At 44.8% G+C, this 14422-nt stretch overlaps 1 protein-coding gene across 8 annotated transcripts in view; it reads left to right on the top strand.

The window, feature by feature from the left end:
- The window catches only part of Chm (lysine acetyltransferase chameau), a 48278-nt gene that overhangs the window by 20802 nt on the left and 13054 nt on the right, over nucleotides 1-14422 (top strand). For 4 of the 8 annotated variants that reach the window (XR_013259084.1, XR_013259083.1, XM_077420005.1 and 1 more), the window contains exons 10-12: nucleotides 863-956; nucleotides 6043-6189; nucleotides 7285-7391. Coding sequence is in view for 4 of the 8 variants with exons in the window: in XM_077420005.1 (XP_077276131.1) it covers nucleotides 863-956; nucleotides 6043-6189; nucleotides 7285-7391 (348 nt within the window). In the remaining 4 variants the exon portion in view is untranslated. Of the gene's footprint in view, nucleotides 1-862; nucleotides 957-6042; nucleotides 6190-7284; nucleotides 7392-7535; nucleotides 7563-8164; nucleotides 11817-14422 lie in introns of those variants that run through there. The other 4 variants (XR_013259085.1, XR_013259086.1, XM_077420006.1 and 1 more) reach the window with 3 other exon arrangements.

Raw genomic sequence — 14422 nt, 5'->3', positions numbered from 1 at the left:
CGACGTACTATCTACGCCTGTTTTAGCGAGATTTCAAGAAGTTCGACTTACTGTCACTTTCATAATGGACGACTTAACTCGATATATCGGGCGAGATTCTAAAAGAACATTTTATCTAATCTACGGGACCGATATTGCACACAGCCACTTCGTGGTGGACTCGCATCTTATTCAGTGCCGGCCGGGTGCTCTATTTCTGAGGGTGACTTTTTTTGGAATTGCGGCAGTCTTTCTAAATCTTTCGTCCAGGGGAGAGGAGATTCTCGCGCGAGTTCTGCGAGCCCGTTATAGGATGACGCTGAAAAATTGATACTGATATTCTTAGGAGAAACATCCCCCTAAGGGCTCGCGATAATCTTTAATTAATTTTTTAAGCTACGAACAAGTCAGACGGACAGAAAACTCTGACTTCTTCGAAAAGATCGTGTCACACAAATATCGCAGTGGATTCTACCCTAAACATAACACGTTACAAATACGTATCCTTATCTTCCTCGTTGCGAAAACGCGATGCATTTCCGTTGCATTAACGTCACACTTTCGTGGAACGCGTCTGGCGTACTCGCGCTCGTGAGCAGAATATCATCGATCATGCCTTTAATAGCGAATGCACTTGTAACTTACAATTGCTTACAATTACCTTTTCCCCGCGTAGCGCGAGGCAGAACCGTACTCTGTTGATAAAAGTTTAGGTAATCTGCGGCGATAATGATTTTACGATTATCCCGCGTGATATAATAATCGGTAATTTGCAAGAATCTCTCGAAAGCGATAAATTGGCGGCGATGCGGTACTTTTAACCAGACTTCCGTGACTCGCGTATATGCACTCGCTAATCGAGACTCTGACGCCTGTGTTACAGGAGAAGAACTCCTTCCTGAATTACAACGTGTCCTGCATCCTAACGCTACCGCCTTACCAGAGGCAGGGCTACGGCCGGCTTCTCATCGATTTCAGTAAGTATGTCCAATTTATTATATGCACGTCTCTTATACGACGACAAGGAGCGCGTTTCCGATTTTTTTCCACGAGTTTTTTCGAACGAATCATCATCGTTGCTAATAGATTACACATTTAGCGAGCTGGTAAACGCGACTGTATATCTCTATATTTGCTGTGTAACGTTTAAAGCGTCTCTTACTTATTGTTCTCTTATTCATTTTTCATTTTTTTTTTTTAAGACTTTCGTTAAGCTCATCCGAGATCGCGATCAATATCATCGTCAATGTTCGAGACCGCGATCGACATTATTGCAGAGTGCGAGAACGCGCTTGACGCTTAAACGCGCCGCGGAATGCGCGATCGCTTCCTCTCTTCGCGTCACGTGACAATTCAGTCGCCGACGACGAACCCGACGCGCGGCGATTCCTCGTCGACGGTCGTCGTCGCCACCGACGCGCACGCACGAACGCACACGCGTGTGCCCGCGCGCGAGCGCGAGTCGGCCGCGGCGTAAGAGCGCGTAGCTTTGATAATAATTAAACGCGGGGGCTTTTTGCCGTGACGTCATTTTCATTGATGCCGAGCGAGCGTCGGCGGCGTCGGTGGCGGGCATCGCGGCGCTACTACACCGGTAGTAGTGTGAGAGGGAAAGAGGGGTGCGCCGGGAGTTGGTTGGTTGGTTGGTCGAGGGTCGACGTACTGTGCCGCCGTGGTGTGTCGGTCGGTCGACGGGGGAAGCGGGAGAAGGGAAGGGTGATTTCACAACCCCGCCGGCTTTTCCGCGAGCGAGACGACACCCCCTCTCCCTCTCTCTCTCTCTCTCTTTGGCTCTCTCTTTTCCCTCCACCCCTTCTGCATCCAGTGCCGGTGCCATCGACTCCGCCGCCGGCTGTATTTCGACTGTACAAGGCTGGCGCTACGAGCCTGTGCGCCCCTACGCGAGACATCGCACCCCTCCTCGAATGGATTCGGTAACGTTTATTTTTCTGCAGACAAACACAGGGCGGAGAGTTGCCTAAGCATTAAATTACAATGTCCAAAGTTACTCTATATAGTGAAAGTATATTTAAATCCATTTAAACGATTTCGAACAAGAGAGCGTTTCTATAACGTTTGTTTAGAAATTTTTTTACTATTTTGATATTCATTACTTTATTTTTAACCTCTTTGTACTATAGTTCCTTATCACTGCTTATCGTTCTCTATTTTTATTGTCGCTATTGTATTATGTTCAACATGTATATCAATCGATTAATGAATCATAGCTTCAGCGCGTAATATTAATGTATAAAAATTCCATATGTAACATTTCAACAAAAAACGTTGTAACTTTCTAATTTCTTTCTTAAATCCGTGAACTTGATGCGTATCGGAACGATCGCGTATCGATACCGCTTCCGCAGTATAGCGGATATCGTCAGCGTCCATGATAACGGCGACGGTGGTGGTGGTGATGGTGAACAGTGTAGCGTTAGGTTGGAGAGCGAAGTGGTCTGTGGAAAGTGCGACGCCCGGCGTCTCGCCGCATCGATCGACCCCCCCCCCCCCCCACGACCAACCGCCGCCACCGACGTCGACGTCGCGTACACGCGTGCGGGCTACGCGTACACCCGCGCTTCCTGTCTCACGCACGCGGCGCGTCCTCCTCTCCTGGGCGACCGCTCCCCCGCACACCTTGATCCCTACAGTACAGGCTTCCTGTACCTGCCCTATACCGCCACTGCCACCGTCGCCGCGCCTCCCGCTCTCGCCGTCGACTCGTCTCCTCTCTCTCTTTCTCTCTCCCTCTCCCCGCTTGACGCAGGACGCCCGAAGGGCTCGGAATCGTATGACCTCTCGTGACCTCGCTCCACTATCCCTATATGTAGGATTGGCAGGGTCACCGACGCCCTTTCCCTACGCCTAGGGACGAAGGGTACACGCCAGTTACACGGCGGGGGAGGGCATCAAAAGGACGGGAAAGAGGGGTGAGAATCAGTGAGGGTTTACCGCCGCAACAATGCTGCGACTGGGCAGGCATCTCTCGCCTTCTCGTCAAAGGGGCAAAGGACGAATACGTATGATATCATCGCATCTCGTTGCGATATCATTCCGCCAGACCGGTACAAACTGATCCTCCCATTGACGCGGTATTTCTTTATTTTTTTCTCAAGGTTGCCGCGATGTCTTTCCCGAAGTCGGATCATCCTCATTCCAAAGAGAGCAATTACAAGGGAGGGAAAGGGTTGCGCCTCGATCTAACAACCAAAGCTGCTGCGAAATAAACGTACCTTATATAACGAAGCGATCGAATCTCGTAGACTCAACCCTCTGTTCTAATGCTGAAATTAAAGCGGATTTGCAGGAGAAATACAGATGGAAATATTTAAATGGGAAAATTGCTACATTTATTGAATATAAATAGGTATTAAAAGAAAGAGATAACTTAAGATCATTGAACGAGAAGCATCTTTCGAGGGTTAATACATATTAACATCGCAGCATTTGTTCGGATATTTTGGAGCCTCTTCATTAAGCTATAAAATTTCGAGCTCATTTATCGAGATATTTTTTCTTAGTTCTAATATAATTGCTTTATGTACCTGCGAATAAAGATGTATTGCATGGTAATTGTGAATTACTTCTAAATCAAGTTGAAATCCCATTATCGTTTCACGAAATATCGCGATTTTGCCATCCGGTACTCCACTAAAACGCACGAAAGATAAATATTCCTAGTGAGTTGTAAATCTCCCCGTCAGTGATTTTTCGACCGCGGGGCAACGAACTACTTTCAACAACATCCAATTTTACCGTACGCGTTCTTTTCGCGATTCGCACCCTCGTTCGCCCTGCGCCCTTCGCTTCGTCTCGTGCCGACCCTGCCCGAGACTGGGACGTTCCCTCCCTTCCTCTCGGCACGCCGATCCATCTTCCTTTCTTCCACCTCCCGGCGGTCACCGTTTTCCTCTTTCTCGAATTTCCACCCTCGAATTTCCTCCCCTCTGCCAGTTCTCCATTCTCTCTCCCTCTCCCTCCCGCTCGCTCTCCATCCTTTCCCTACACGCCGATCCCGAAAGTCTGCAAACTGAACGGACGGTAATGAATGCGTTCCACCCTCCCAAAGTAATCAGCGATGAAATGGAGAGGGGGCGAGGAGGAGCGGGGTGAGCCCGCAGAGTACCGAAAGCGGGCGGAGAGGGAGGATAGAAGTGTCCTCTCTGCCGACGGAGATACGCGGTCTGTGAAGGTGGAGGAGATGGAGCGGCGTGGTCGTTGAACCCTTCGCCGGCCGGGAACACCCTGAAACGGGAACGAAAACGTGGACGCGGGATCGGCATGTCCTGGTCCGGGGATACGTCTCTCCCGTTTTGTCCGTCCTTGTCCGGGGAGTAAAGAGGCTGAAGCTTCTCCTCCGGACGAGCACGAGGAAGAGTCGAGTGGAGCCGTCTGTGGCGATCTCTGCGAGATCGCGCGATAGATGCGTATCAGACACGACCTTGAAGCTGGGTCGGATCTACGGTCGGATCAAGGACCTTGGAGAACTTTGCATGAGCGAGGAGACATCGCGATGTGTCCTTTCAAGATCTTCCACAATTCCAAATCAAGGAAACTATAATAAGACAATAAAGTTTTACTCTCACTGTTAATTCATCGGTCGTGTCTCGCGGATTGCTTTAATCCGCAAGACGGAAGTAAACTTTTATGCCGAGGTCCGAATACGGGAGGTACGCCCGCGGACAAGTGTCCCGAGATTTCAGATGAAGAGACTCGGGACAATGAATCAAAGCGGGAGAGATCACTTTGCTAATGAGGGAGCTTTTGAACTTGCCGGCGGAGCGGAAGGTAATTTCGGGAATGCGACGTTAACGCGAACGACACGACGTACGCCGGAAATACTATCGCGAATCCATCGTCCACGTCCTAATACCGTATACGCGTGCAAAGTGCAGTCATCTACTCGCCACGGAGTTCACGAAATCCATGCAAAACGCGAACGAACGAGCGAGAGCTCGGGGTCCATTAAATCCCGTCCCTCTCGAGATTGACTTTTACATATCCCAACCTTGAATCCCGCGGATTCAATCCTGTCTCTTAGCAGCTTCTCGCGCACTCTCGGTGACTCGTGTCACTCCAGCAAGAATCTTCATAGAAGATAATTCTCAAATTCACATCGCGAACGTAAAATGTGACGAGGATCACCAAACAGAGTATCCGCCCCGTTATGAATTCTGTCGTCCGATTTTACCCCCCGACGAAATCCGAATCGACGTTCAACTGAAAACGAAGTCAGTTTTTAGTCGATTTTCAACATTGTCATCTGGAACCATAGAAAAGGAATCAACGTTGAGTTGGCGATCGTAGATCTCATCTGCGCCAGTCGCTCATCGATCGACGGCGTCGGCGTTTAAATGCGCGCGTTATCGATCTTCGACTCTCGGGTTGCGGTAGATCTGGATCTGGCATTTAAGTCGCCCTCTGAAAAACGGGTTTTCAACCGGTCCGTCGGATAATTCCATTGATGTAGACGGACGGACGGATGCGGCGCGCAACGGACGATTTCGCCGATTCACCAGCGCAAGCAGGCAGGCCGCGCGGCATGAAACGCCTCGGGGTGCCTTCTCTCTCCTCCTCGGCCCCCTGGCTGTCTATATATTTTTCTTTGATGCCTCGTCGCAGAATACTTGGGACAAACGAGGCGGAACGGACGTTCAACCGGGAGCAGACGGGCACCCAGGGCCGAGTCCGTTTCCGCCGGGCCCGCCGCCACTTGTTGTGTTCCGCTCAACTTTAAGTGTATAATAGGATTTCGTTGTCCAATTATGCTTTAGAATTTTCACTCGACAAGTGCTCGCCAGTCCCGACCGGTGTTGTACCTTGAAAACTATTGCCGCAATATTCCTTCGTCCCGACAGTCACTATTAATTACTGGCATTACCTCGAATTACGATTTTCTTAAAGTGGAACTATTGAATATTTTAAATTTTGTTACTCTTATTTGATGAATTTTACTGACACGTACACGAGAAGTCGGGGCGCCTGCACTAATAAAAATAATTTAATTTAATTTAAAAAATAGCATAAATATTTAACGAATAAACCTGACAATTCGCTGCGCAGGTTACTTATTGACGAGGGTCGAGAAGAAAATCGGTTCGCCGGAGAAGCCGCTGTCGGACCTCGGCCTGATCTCGTACCGCAGCTACTGGAAGGACGTCCTGCTGCAGTATCTCTGCAATTTCGGCGGCAAGGAGATCTCCGTAAAAGGTAGGTCAGCAGCGAAGTTTCGCCGCAGCCGCCAACCGGCGTCAGTTTTGACTTTCGGTATTACGGAGCGGCATTTAAATATTCATGCGCGGATTAAAAGTGCGCTAATGCGACTCGTGGGAGATCTCACTTTGAATCGCTGATTCAACACCTGATTTCGAAAGTGTAATTTTCCCGTAGAGAGAAAATTTACATTCTTCGCGCAATCCGCGAAAGACCTCTGGAAATTTCTTGAAAATGTTTCAATTTAGCGAGAGGAGACTTCGCCAACCAGCAACCAGCCGACCCATTACTTCTCGCTACTTTGGTCAAAATTTATTTTATTCCGACATTTTGGCACAACTTATACGACACGCGTAACGTAATTCAGTATAGGTCATTATTGGCTGTATATTTTAGATTTTGTGCCGTGAGACAAGGGACTCGTCTGTAGCGGATTTACGCCGCATTATTATTGATCCGATGGCCAAGTTTTCCCAACATAACTGGTTTTAACGGTTGAATAATTGTATCGAGCGGGGGCAGGATAAACCGCCCTGCCGCTGAAAACCGCAGCAGATTATATATGATTCATTATTTCCGCATTTTTGCTCGACTCTTACCGTCGAGCTCTTCATTTAAGTTTATTATATTTATCAGAACTGCGAATTCAGTATTGGTCGAATCAATGCAATGCGAATGTAAAGAATGTGTATATATATTTCTAACCAGAGATTTGAAAAACTCGACGACCCCGAATTTGTCTACGTAATCAGAGAGGCTAACAAAGGAAGAAAATGTTTCTTCCTCGAAACGTGAATGCCAAATTTTTTCTATGTTGATAGTATTCTTCATACATGAAATATCTCCATACATAAATATAAATAGTAATAAATTCACGACGTTTTATTCATCGCGTATCTCTCTATACCAGCCCCGTCAATTTTATTACTCGTGCTGTTTGGCGTCGAGAGAAACAAGTTCCTTCTATAAGATTGGATTATTATGTGTCCCTTCGAAACTTTTCCATCGACGACAGTTCTCACTTCTAACGGGGGTCAGGGAAGACCGTTGTCGAACGCGAGACAGAGACGAGCTCGATTTTTCTTCTTTCAGATATCAGCAAGGAAATGGCCATCGACTCGTACGACATTGTCAGCACTTTACAGGCCCTCGGTATGATGAAGTACTGGAAGGGCAAGCACATCATTCTGAAGAAACAGGTAAGCGCTCCTTTGTGCCGTAATCCGCCGCGCATTTATATATTATATTGCGTATGTCTCCCCTTCGCTCTGCGAAACATATCGTCCATTCTTACCTGCGAATACGCTCATCGTGCTTGTCAGATTTATCGCACTCGATTTCAGGAATCGAGGTAGGAACCCGTGACCGGCGTAACGTAACGTTGATCGTCTCGAGCGAAACGTCGCAACTTTCATTGATACTTTGATAATCGCACAATTTACGTTACATTTATCAAACGAAATAATATAAACAATTGAGTAATATTTTACAGACTTGGATAACCGATGCGAAAATTCTACGTGGTATTAATTGTCACGCGTCTATAAATAATCAGTTTTGCGGAAACATTTTTATATCTCACACCTCGATGTATTTTTCTGACCTCAATCAAACCACAGAAGTAGATAACGAGGGAGGGGGAGAGGAATAATGATTCGCCGACATAACGAAGCGTTTCTCGCCATGCAAACAGCACGAATATCGGAAATATCAGACGTATCTTATTAACGTGATCGATTTCATGGCGATCGTTCGTCACTGGTCCCGGGGAAACGATATTTCCGATACACGATCGGACAGCACGACCGCGAGACTATAATTATCATTCGATTAATTTGACTCACCCCTCGACGCCTCGCTATCGTGCGTTTCCTCAACCCCTCCAATCCGATGAAAACGGATTCACGAGCTGTCGCGTCGCCCAGGACGGAGCCGCGGATAAAAAAGAAAGGAACCGTTGAAATAATTTCAGGACGTGATCGATGACTACAAGGAGAGGGTGAAGAGACGGGGCCCCGTCTACAAAGAGATCGATCCGGAGTGTCTGAAATGGAACCCCTTCCAGCCGCCCAAGACGCCCTCCGCCTCGAACTAAGGTCTGCCAGGAGCTTGGAAGTACGCCACCTTCTCCTCCCCTTATGTCTGGCCCCACTCCCCCTCTCTTCGTGGCGCGACTCGTGGGACGACGGTCGATTCTCGCGTTCCTCCCCGACGTCGTCATCGTCTTTTCGTCGTCATTGCCATCTTTATCTACATTTCCGACCTTCCCATCGGCTCGCACGCAGCGCGGGGAAGCTATAAGCCGCCACCGACAGATTTCACGCCCGTAACGTAACGGTGAGAGCCGTGAAAATCCTTCCAGGAATCCCTCCGTCGCGTCGCCCCGAAACACGCGGGAGACGACGGTGAGTATCCCCATTCCATTGGCAATATCGTTAAGGCTCGCCGCGGGAGCGACTTCTCCCTCTGCGTTTAAGACGCGTCGCGGAGGTCGACAGGGTCCGATAATAATTGGCGACTGGAAAGTCTTGCACACGTGCTTTGAGCGCCGAGGAAACGTCTCTCTGACTCTGACGAAAGTAGGCAAGTGCAAGCCGATAACGCACGATGATCGAGGACTATTGCATATTCCGCGCGGCTACACTTGCGTTGTCCTATCTTGTTTTTAAGTCTCTCGGGTCTTTCGACATTTTCTATTCTTTATTAGGAAAAAAGGCTATGTCCGTAGATTTTTATTGAGAATTATATAACGCCAAAAGATCTTTTTTACAGTGATCGAATCCGTGGCGAAATGATTACACAAATTATGTATAATGAAAGATCGCGAATGAAGAAGTTTTTGAATCTGTAAATACAAATGTACGATGAAAATGTAAATAGAGTTCAGCATATCAAGTTGTATCAACATGATATTTTTATCGATAATTAAATGTGGAAATACGCTATTCTTTGTGCTTGTGTATAAGTATCGAGAAACATCGCACTGTTAAATGTTAAAGGATGAAATTTAAACCAATACCTTGAGTTAAATAACATTTTGTTATTTTTAACTGCCAACGTGTGTCGAAATTTATTATTTTAATACTTTGTTTATAGTTAAATTACCATTGTTTTAGTCAAATTAACGACATATTGAACAGGAGCAGTAGCGACCTGTAGGAATGATTAAAAATAACTCAAATTGAGTATATAATTTGACATTCACGAATGTAACAGTGATTAATTGCGTAAAAGCGAATCTCCGCATAAGATGTATTTGCACATATGAGATATCGTTGAACTTGACGACGATAAGCCGCTCCTCTCTGCGCTGCATCGATGCTGCGTCGAGTTCGTTGGTGCATCGACCTTGGCATCTCTCATTGGTGCAACCTCGTTGGTGCAGTAAGTTGCATAACGGCAGGGCCCCGTTAACGCGCCGGGCGGCGGCGCATCGATCAGGTTGCGTCGAATGCGCGAACGGTGGACCACCCGGTGAAAATTTCTCAAATCCTTTGGTTTCGAATAACGCGCGACAATTACCGGGCGAAAATACCCTTGGAAGGTCTTGGAATAATACGCGCGCGCGTTTATACGAAAAATGTATCGATTCTATTATCTTGGAATAACGGGCGAAATCACTCGGGCGAAATCAAATTTTAGCTTGATTTTCCGACATGGTTTACTGCATGTCGGAATGGTTTAGGATTCTCGTGTGTTCGCTGGTCAATAATCTCTCACTGTGTGACCTCAAAATCTTGCTCGTTCCAATCTGGAGTAACCAGGTTAATCGTTCGCTATTACAATTGATATTAAACTGATGGAAACCAGAGAGAGAGCGAGAGAGAGAGAGAGAGAGAGAGAGAGAGAGAGAGATATGTTTCTTGTTTAATATTCGTGTGCTCGAGCGCTGCGGAATAATTTTACCGTTAAAATACCTCCGACTATATATATGCTGCACCGCAGCCGCAAGACGTAGGCACGAAAGATACGTTATTGATCGGTCTCGGTGCATGCCTGGTTGCAGAACAGAGAGAACGAGAGAGAGAGAGAGAGAGAGAGAGAGAGAGAGAGAGAGAGAGAGAGAGAGAGAGAGAACGAGAGAGAGAGAGAGAGAGAGAGAGATTTGCCAACGATGCAGAGGCCCACCAGCCTCGATCGAGCAATATGAAAATAACTCGAAAGGAGTCAAGGTCATGCACGAGTTCAATTTAAATGTGTCATATGCGTTTGAGTATACCACAGTAATACCAGCTGTCGAAGAATCATCTCGAAAAATATGGTTTCGGCAACTGGAAAAAAGTCCTAATAAATAGTTATCGAGCATTTTGAAAAACTGTCGCGAGAAATTGATCGAATTATCGTGAGATTATTAATTTAAGCTGCATTAGGAGAAAATAGATCTTTTTTCATAGTTATCCGTTATTTATTATTTACAGCCTTTTATTGAGTTTTTAATAACTTCTGTCATATTTTGACAGTCTTGCTTGGATGAATTCAGTGTCGATTTTACGTTTTCTACTTTGCGTTATTGATAATGGTAATTTTAATTCATTTTTATCGCGCGACGCACATAACGCAGCTTTAATCCTTTTGCTACAAGCTGCTTGTAATTAATATTTTCCAGCTGCCGAGACTCTTGCAACCGTTATTATACGCAGTTGGCTTTGGTATGCAGTGCGCTTTGACTCGCGTCAAGCTTTCCAGTCCGTACCGATCGTTTCGGCACGAGCTTCGTCACCGCAGGCAATACGGAGAAAAGCTCGACTTGCAAACTTGCTCAACTTTGTCTTCGCGCGCGGTGTCAAACTATCGAGAGTACTCGCGAAACTCGCGGGCGAAGCAAAGTGCATTTTCTCCCCAAGTGCATCTCACGAGCGCCTGGACGTGCGTATCGTTTTACGGAGATTGAAATCCACGCCGATCTCACCGAGCGGCGATTTCAATCGATTCGTCGCGGTTTTCACCGTCACGATTAATCATGCAGAACTTTTGCCTGTCAGTGTGATTTCGATAAATATTAATTAAAATTAATTATAGAAATAAATAGGGAATCCAGCTTGCGCTAAATTTAAGGACACCGTAGTGTGTAATTGAGATTTTATCGTAGGTTTCGACCTCCGTGATTTAAGAGATGTTTATATCAATCGTGATTCTTAACCCCTTGACTCGTCGTCGTTAAATTCAATATATTTTTCTATTCGATGATTTTACATCGTCACCGCGCGCTGTGATCTTTGCGAACCTTTGCATGCAAGAGCGAGATCGATGACAATGAAATAATAATCGAGATCCGACGATCGGGGGTTAACATATTAATTCGGACGTTATATATTTAATTGTACATAAAATCTGGATTGTCATGCAATAAAACACAATATAAATTTATAACATTTATTTTTGACATCAATATCGTCGCTGCGGAAAAATGTAGAAAAATGACGAGAACAGATCTGTGTTTTACATGCAGCAACTTGCAGCGTGAAACTAAATAAAATGAAGATCGACACGTTTTAGAAAAAAGCAAAATTTAAGCGAAAATATACAGATCACTAGGAATCTATAATATACATGTAAATCTCCGTGCAATGTAATACTTAAAAGGAACAGTTTTCAAGATATTTGCAGTAAAATATCAGTATAAATTTCGGTTGTTTTCTCATCCTCTTTTCCAGTAATTTGACCACCAACGGCTTCTATCGCGATCTGTACTTGATAGACTATATAATTTACATCTATATTATATCGTTTGCTTTTGATCGCACAATTTTTCTTCCCATATCCTCTTCCTTCCATAATTTCTATGTATTTATTTATTTATTAAAGAAACAACATCGACCTTGATAATTAAACAATTGTTTCAGATTTGCATATTCTTAATTAGATAGCAGTTTTTCAATATAGAACACTTTTTTAGAACTAGTTTTTTTTATCAACAAGATAATGGTAATCTTTTTCATAAAATCTCACGCAGGGAATTTGTGAAAGCGTGGTACTTTATTATTTCGATAAATTTCAACATTTTTCTACCTGAACAGACATAAGTATAAAGATTAGGAAAGAATATTTAGTTTCTTGATTTCAGATTACTCAAGGCTAAATTAAAGTCACTATATAATCTACAATTTTTTACAACCGCTGTTTTAATATTCTATTTTTTTATGTAAAATGTATAAACATAATAACATAAGTTTTTAATAAGAGAAAAAAATCCTAAAATTGGTCAATTTTTCGACTTGGTACAATAGCCTAACTTGACAGATAGAAGGCGGTACTTGGAAACTTTTGCTGATATCACGAGAACGGATGACGTCGTGTCAACGCTGTTTTCGCAGAATACAGTATCGCGCCGTGCTGATACAGTCTTCAGCGCGAGTAGAATTGCAAAACTTCTACCTTGAACAGACTTCGCGAACGATACGCGTCATCCGTCGTATACAACATGGCCGAGAAAGTCACTCTCAAATTATGGTCCAGAAAGGAATCGATAGAGCGTTTCTGTCTTGTAAGCTTTGATATCGCTAATTAGTGCCACGCTATGTAGGTTGTATATTAAAATCTGTGCAACGTTTCACGTATTTCTTGTAAGCGCTTTAGCGGTGCGCAACTTTGCTGTGTGCAAATAAGCGGTGTGCAACTTTAGCTGTGTGTAACTTTGCGGTGTGCAAATTGTACATGTCCAAATGAACGGTGTCCATTTTTACGTGTCCACCTAAACGGTGTTACACACACCGCTACAGTTGCACACCGTTTATTTGCACCCAGTAAAGTTGCACACAGCAAAGTTGCCCATTTTTATTATGACGAAGTGATTTTACTATATATTTGCAAATCGTATGCATGATTCTAATACTTAAACTTCTAGCATTATAGCTCCAAAAATGAGCTATGGGAATTATGCGGAGAACTAAGTTCTATTTCGCATGTTCATTAATTAAGGATGGAATGTTCATTCAGAGAATATTTATTAACTTGAGACAGAATTTCTTTCTCGTTAAGATTCCCGTGTATAACGTCGCATCCGCTTTGCAGTGAACCGCGACCGCGAGAGCGAACCGGTCGATCTTTTTTGTCCCCTCGCCCTCCTCCTCATGCATATGCAGGCGAAGCGCATAGCCGTGCTTTCGAGCGCATCTCCGAAAAAAAGAGAGAAAAAAGCCATTATCGAACGCACGCGTATATGGCGCGTAAAACTGCCGATCAATTAGCGTAATGATAAGGTAGAAATCCTTGAATCGTCTACACAACGGATAAAATGAAAATAATTTTTGTGTTGGACGTCTTAGAATTTTAATTTTAACAAGATCGGCGTTATATATAGAGAGATGCAAAACCTCTTCCTTGGAGTATTTCTTAAAGATGAACTCCAAATTCTTCTCGAATTAAAAGAAAGGAATTTGTCCGCAAAATATCTTATCGTTTTTTAAATCACTTTTTCTTAATTTTTCTTTACTTTTTTTTATCTTCGTTCCATCAAATAAGTGGCCGGCTAGCTCGCGGTAATTCACGTATATAGTGATTTATTTTCTCTGCACGGCGCAATTATTACCGGGGCGTGGTCAAATAGACTGAAATTACAAGCGTCAGGATATTAAACCGGTAATTACATGGATCTGATATTAATTTCCGAGATTCTTTCGCGTCGCGCAGTAGCAATTTGCTGAACTGTGTTACCTTTACCTATAAACCTCGCGCGGCGCATGTGATTCGATTTTGTGTGCACGGTTCTTTTTCTCAAGATTACCCATCGTGGAACAACCGTGGACAAGTCGATCACCTCTCGCGTCAAAAGAGTATATATAGAATACTTATGATATATAGTATAGACGCACGCGCGAATAAACACGCGGCTTCGTAGGGATAACAAAAAATTAAGAGAGAACTCCCAAATATATTATCCGACCACTGGATATAACGCGTTGCCAATTAACGAATATGCCGGGGTGTTGTAAGCTTTGTGCCAAGGTCGCCTGATTAATAATTTCGTTCGCGATAATTTACGATGCCAGGCGCGTTTGCCGCAAGCCAAAACGCATCCCGCGTCTGCGCGATAGAGTCGATAAATGCAATGATTATTTCGCGAAGCAGCTCCCCGGTTCTGCACTCGGAGGCGAATTGCGATTAACGACGTAACTGGAACGAACTCCCGGTCGGATTGCTGCACGCTTCGACTTCGTAAGAAGCAATTTTCACGTACGAGCGTGCGGAGCGTGAACATTGCACACCGGCGATGTTGAAATACGGCTCCCCG

Source organism: Temnothorax americanus, unplaced genomic scaffold (assembly GCF_048541705.1).
Source record: "Temnothorax americanus isolate GAGA-0224 unplaced genomic scaffold, ASM4854170v1 Scaffold6, whole genome shotgun sequence".
NCBI lineage: Eukaryota > Metazoa > Arthropoda > Insecta > Hymenoptera > Formicidae > Temnothorax > Temnothorax americanus.
Note: the sequence above shows the minus strand (reverse complement) of the source record. Positions and strands in the feature narration are given on the sequence as shown.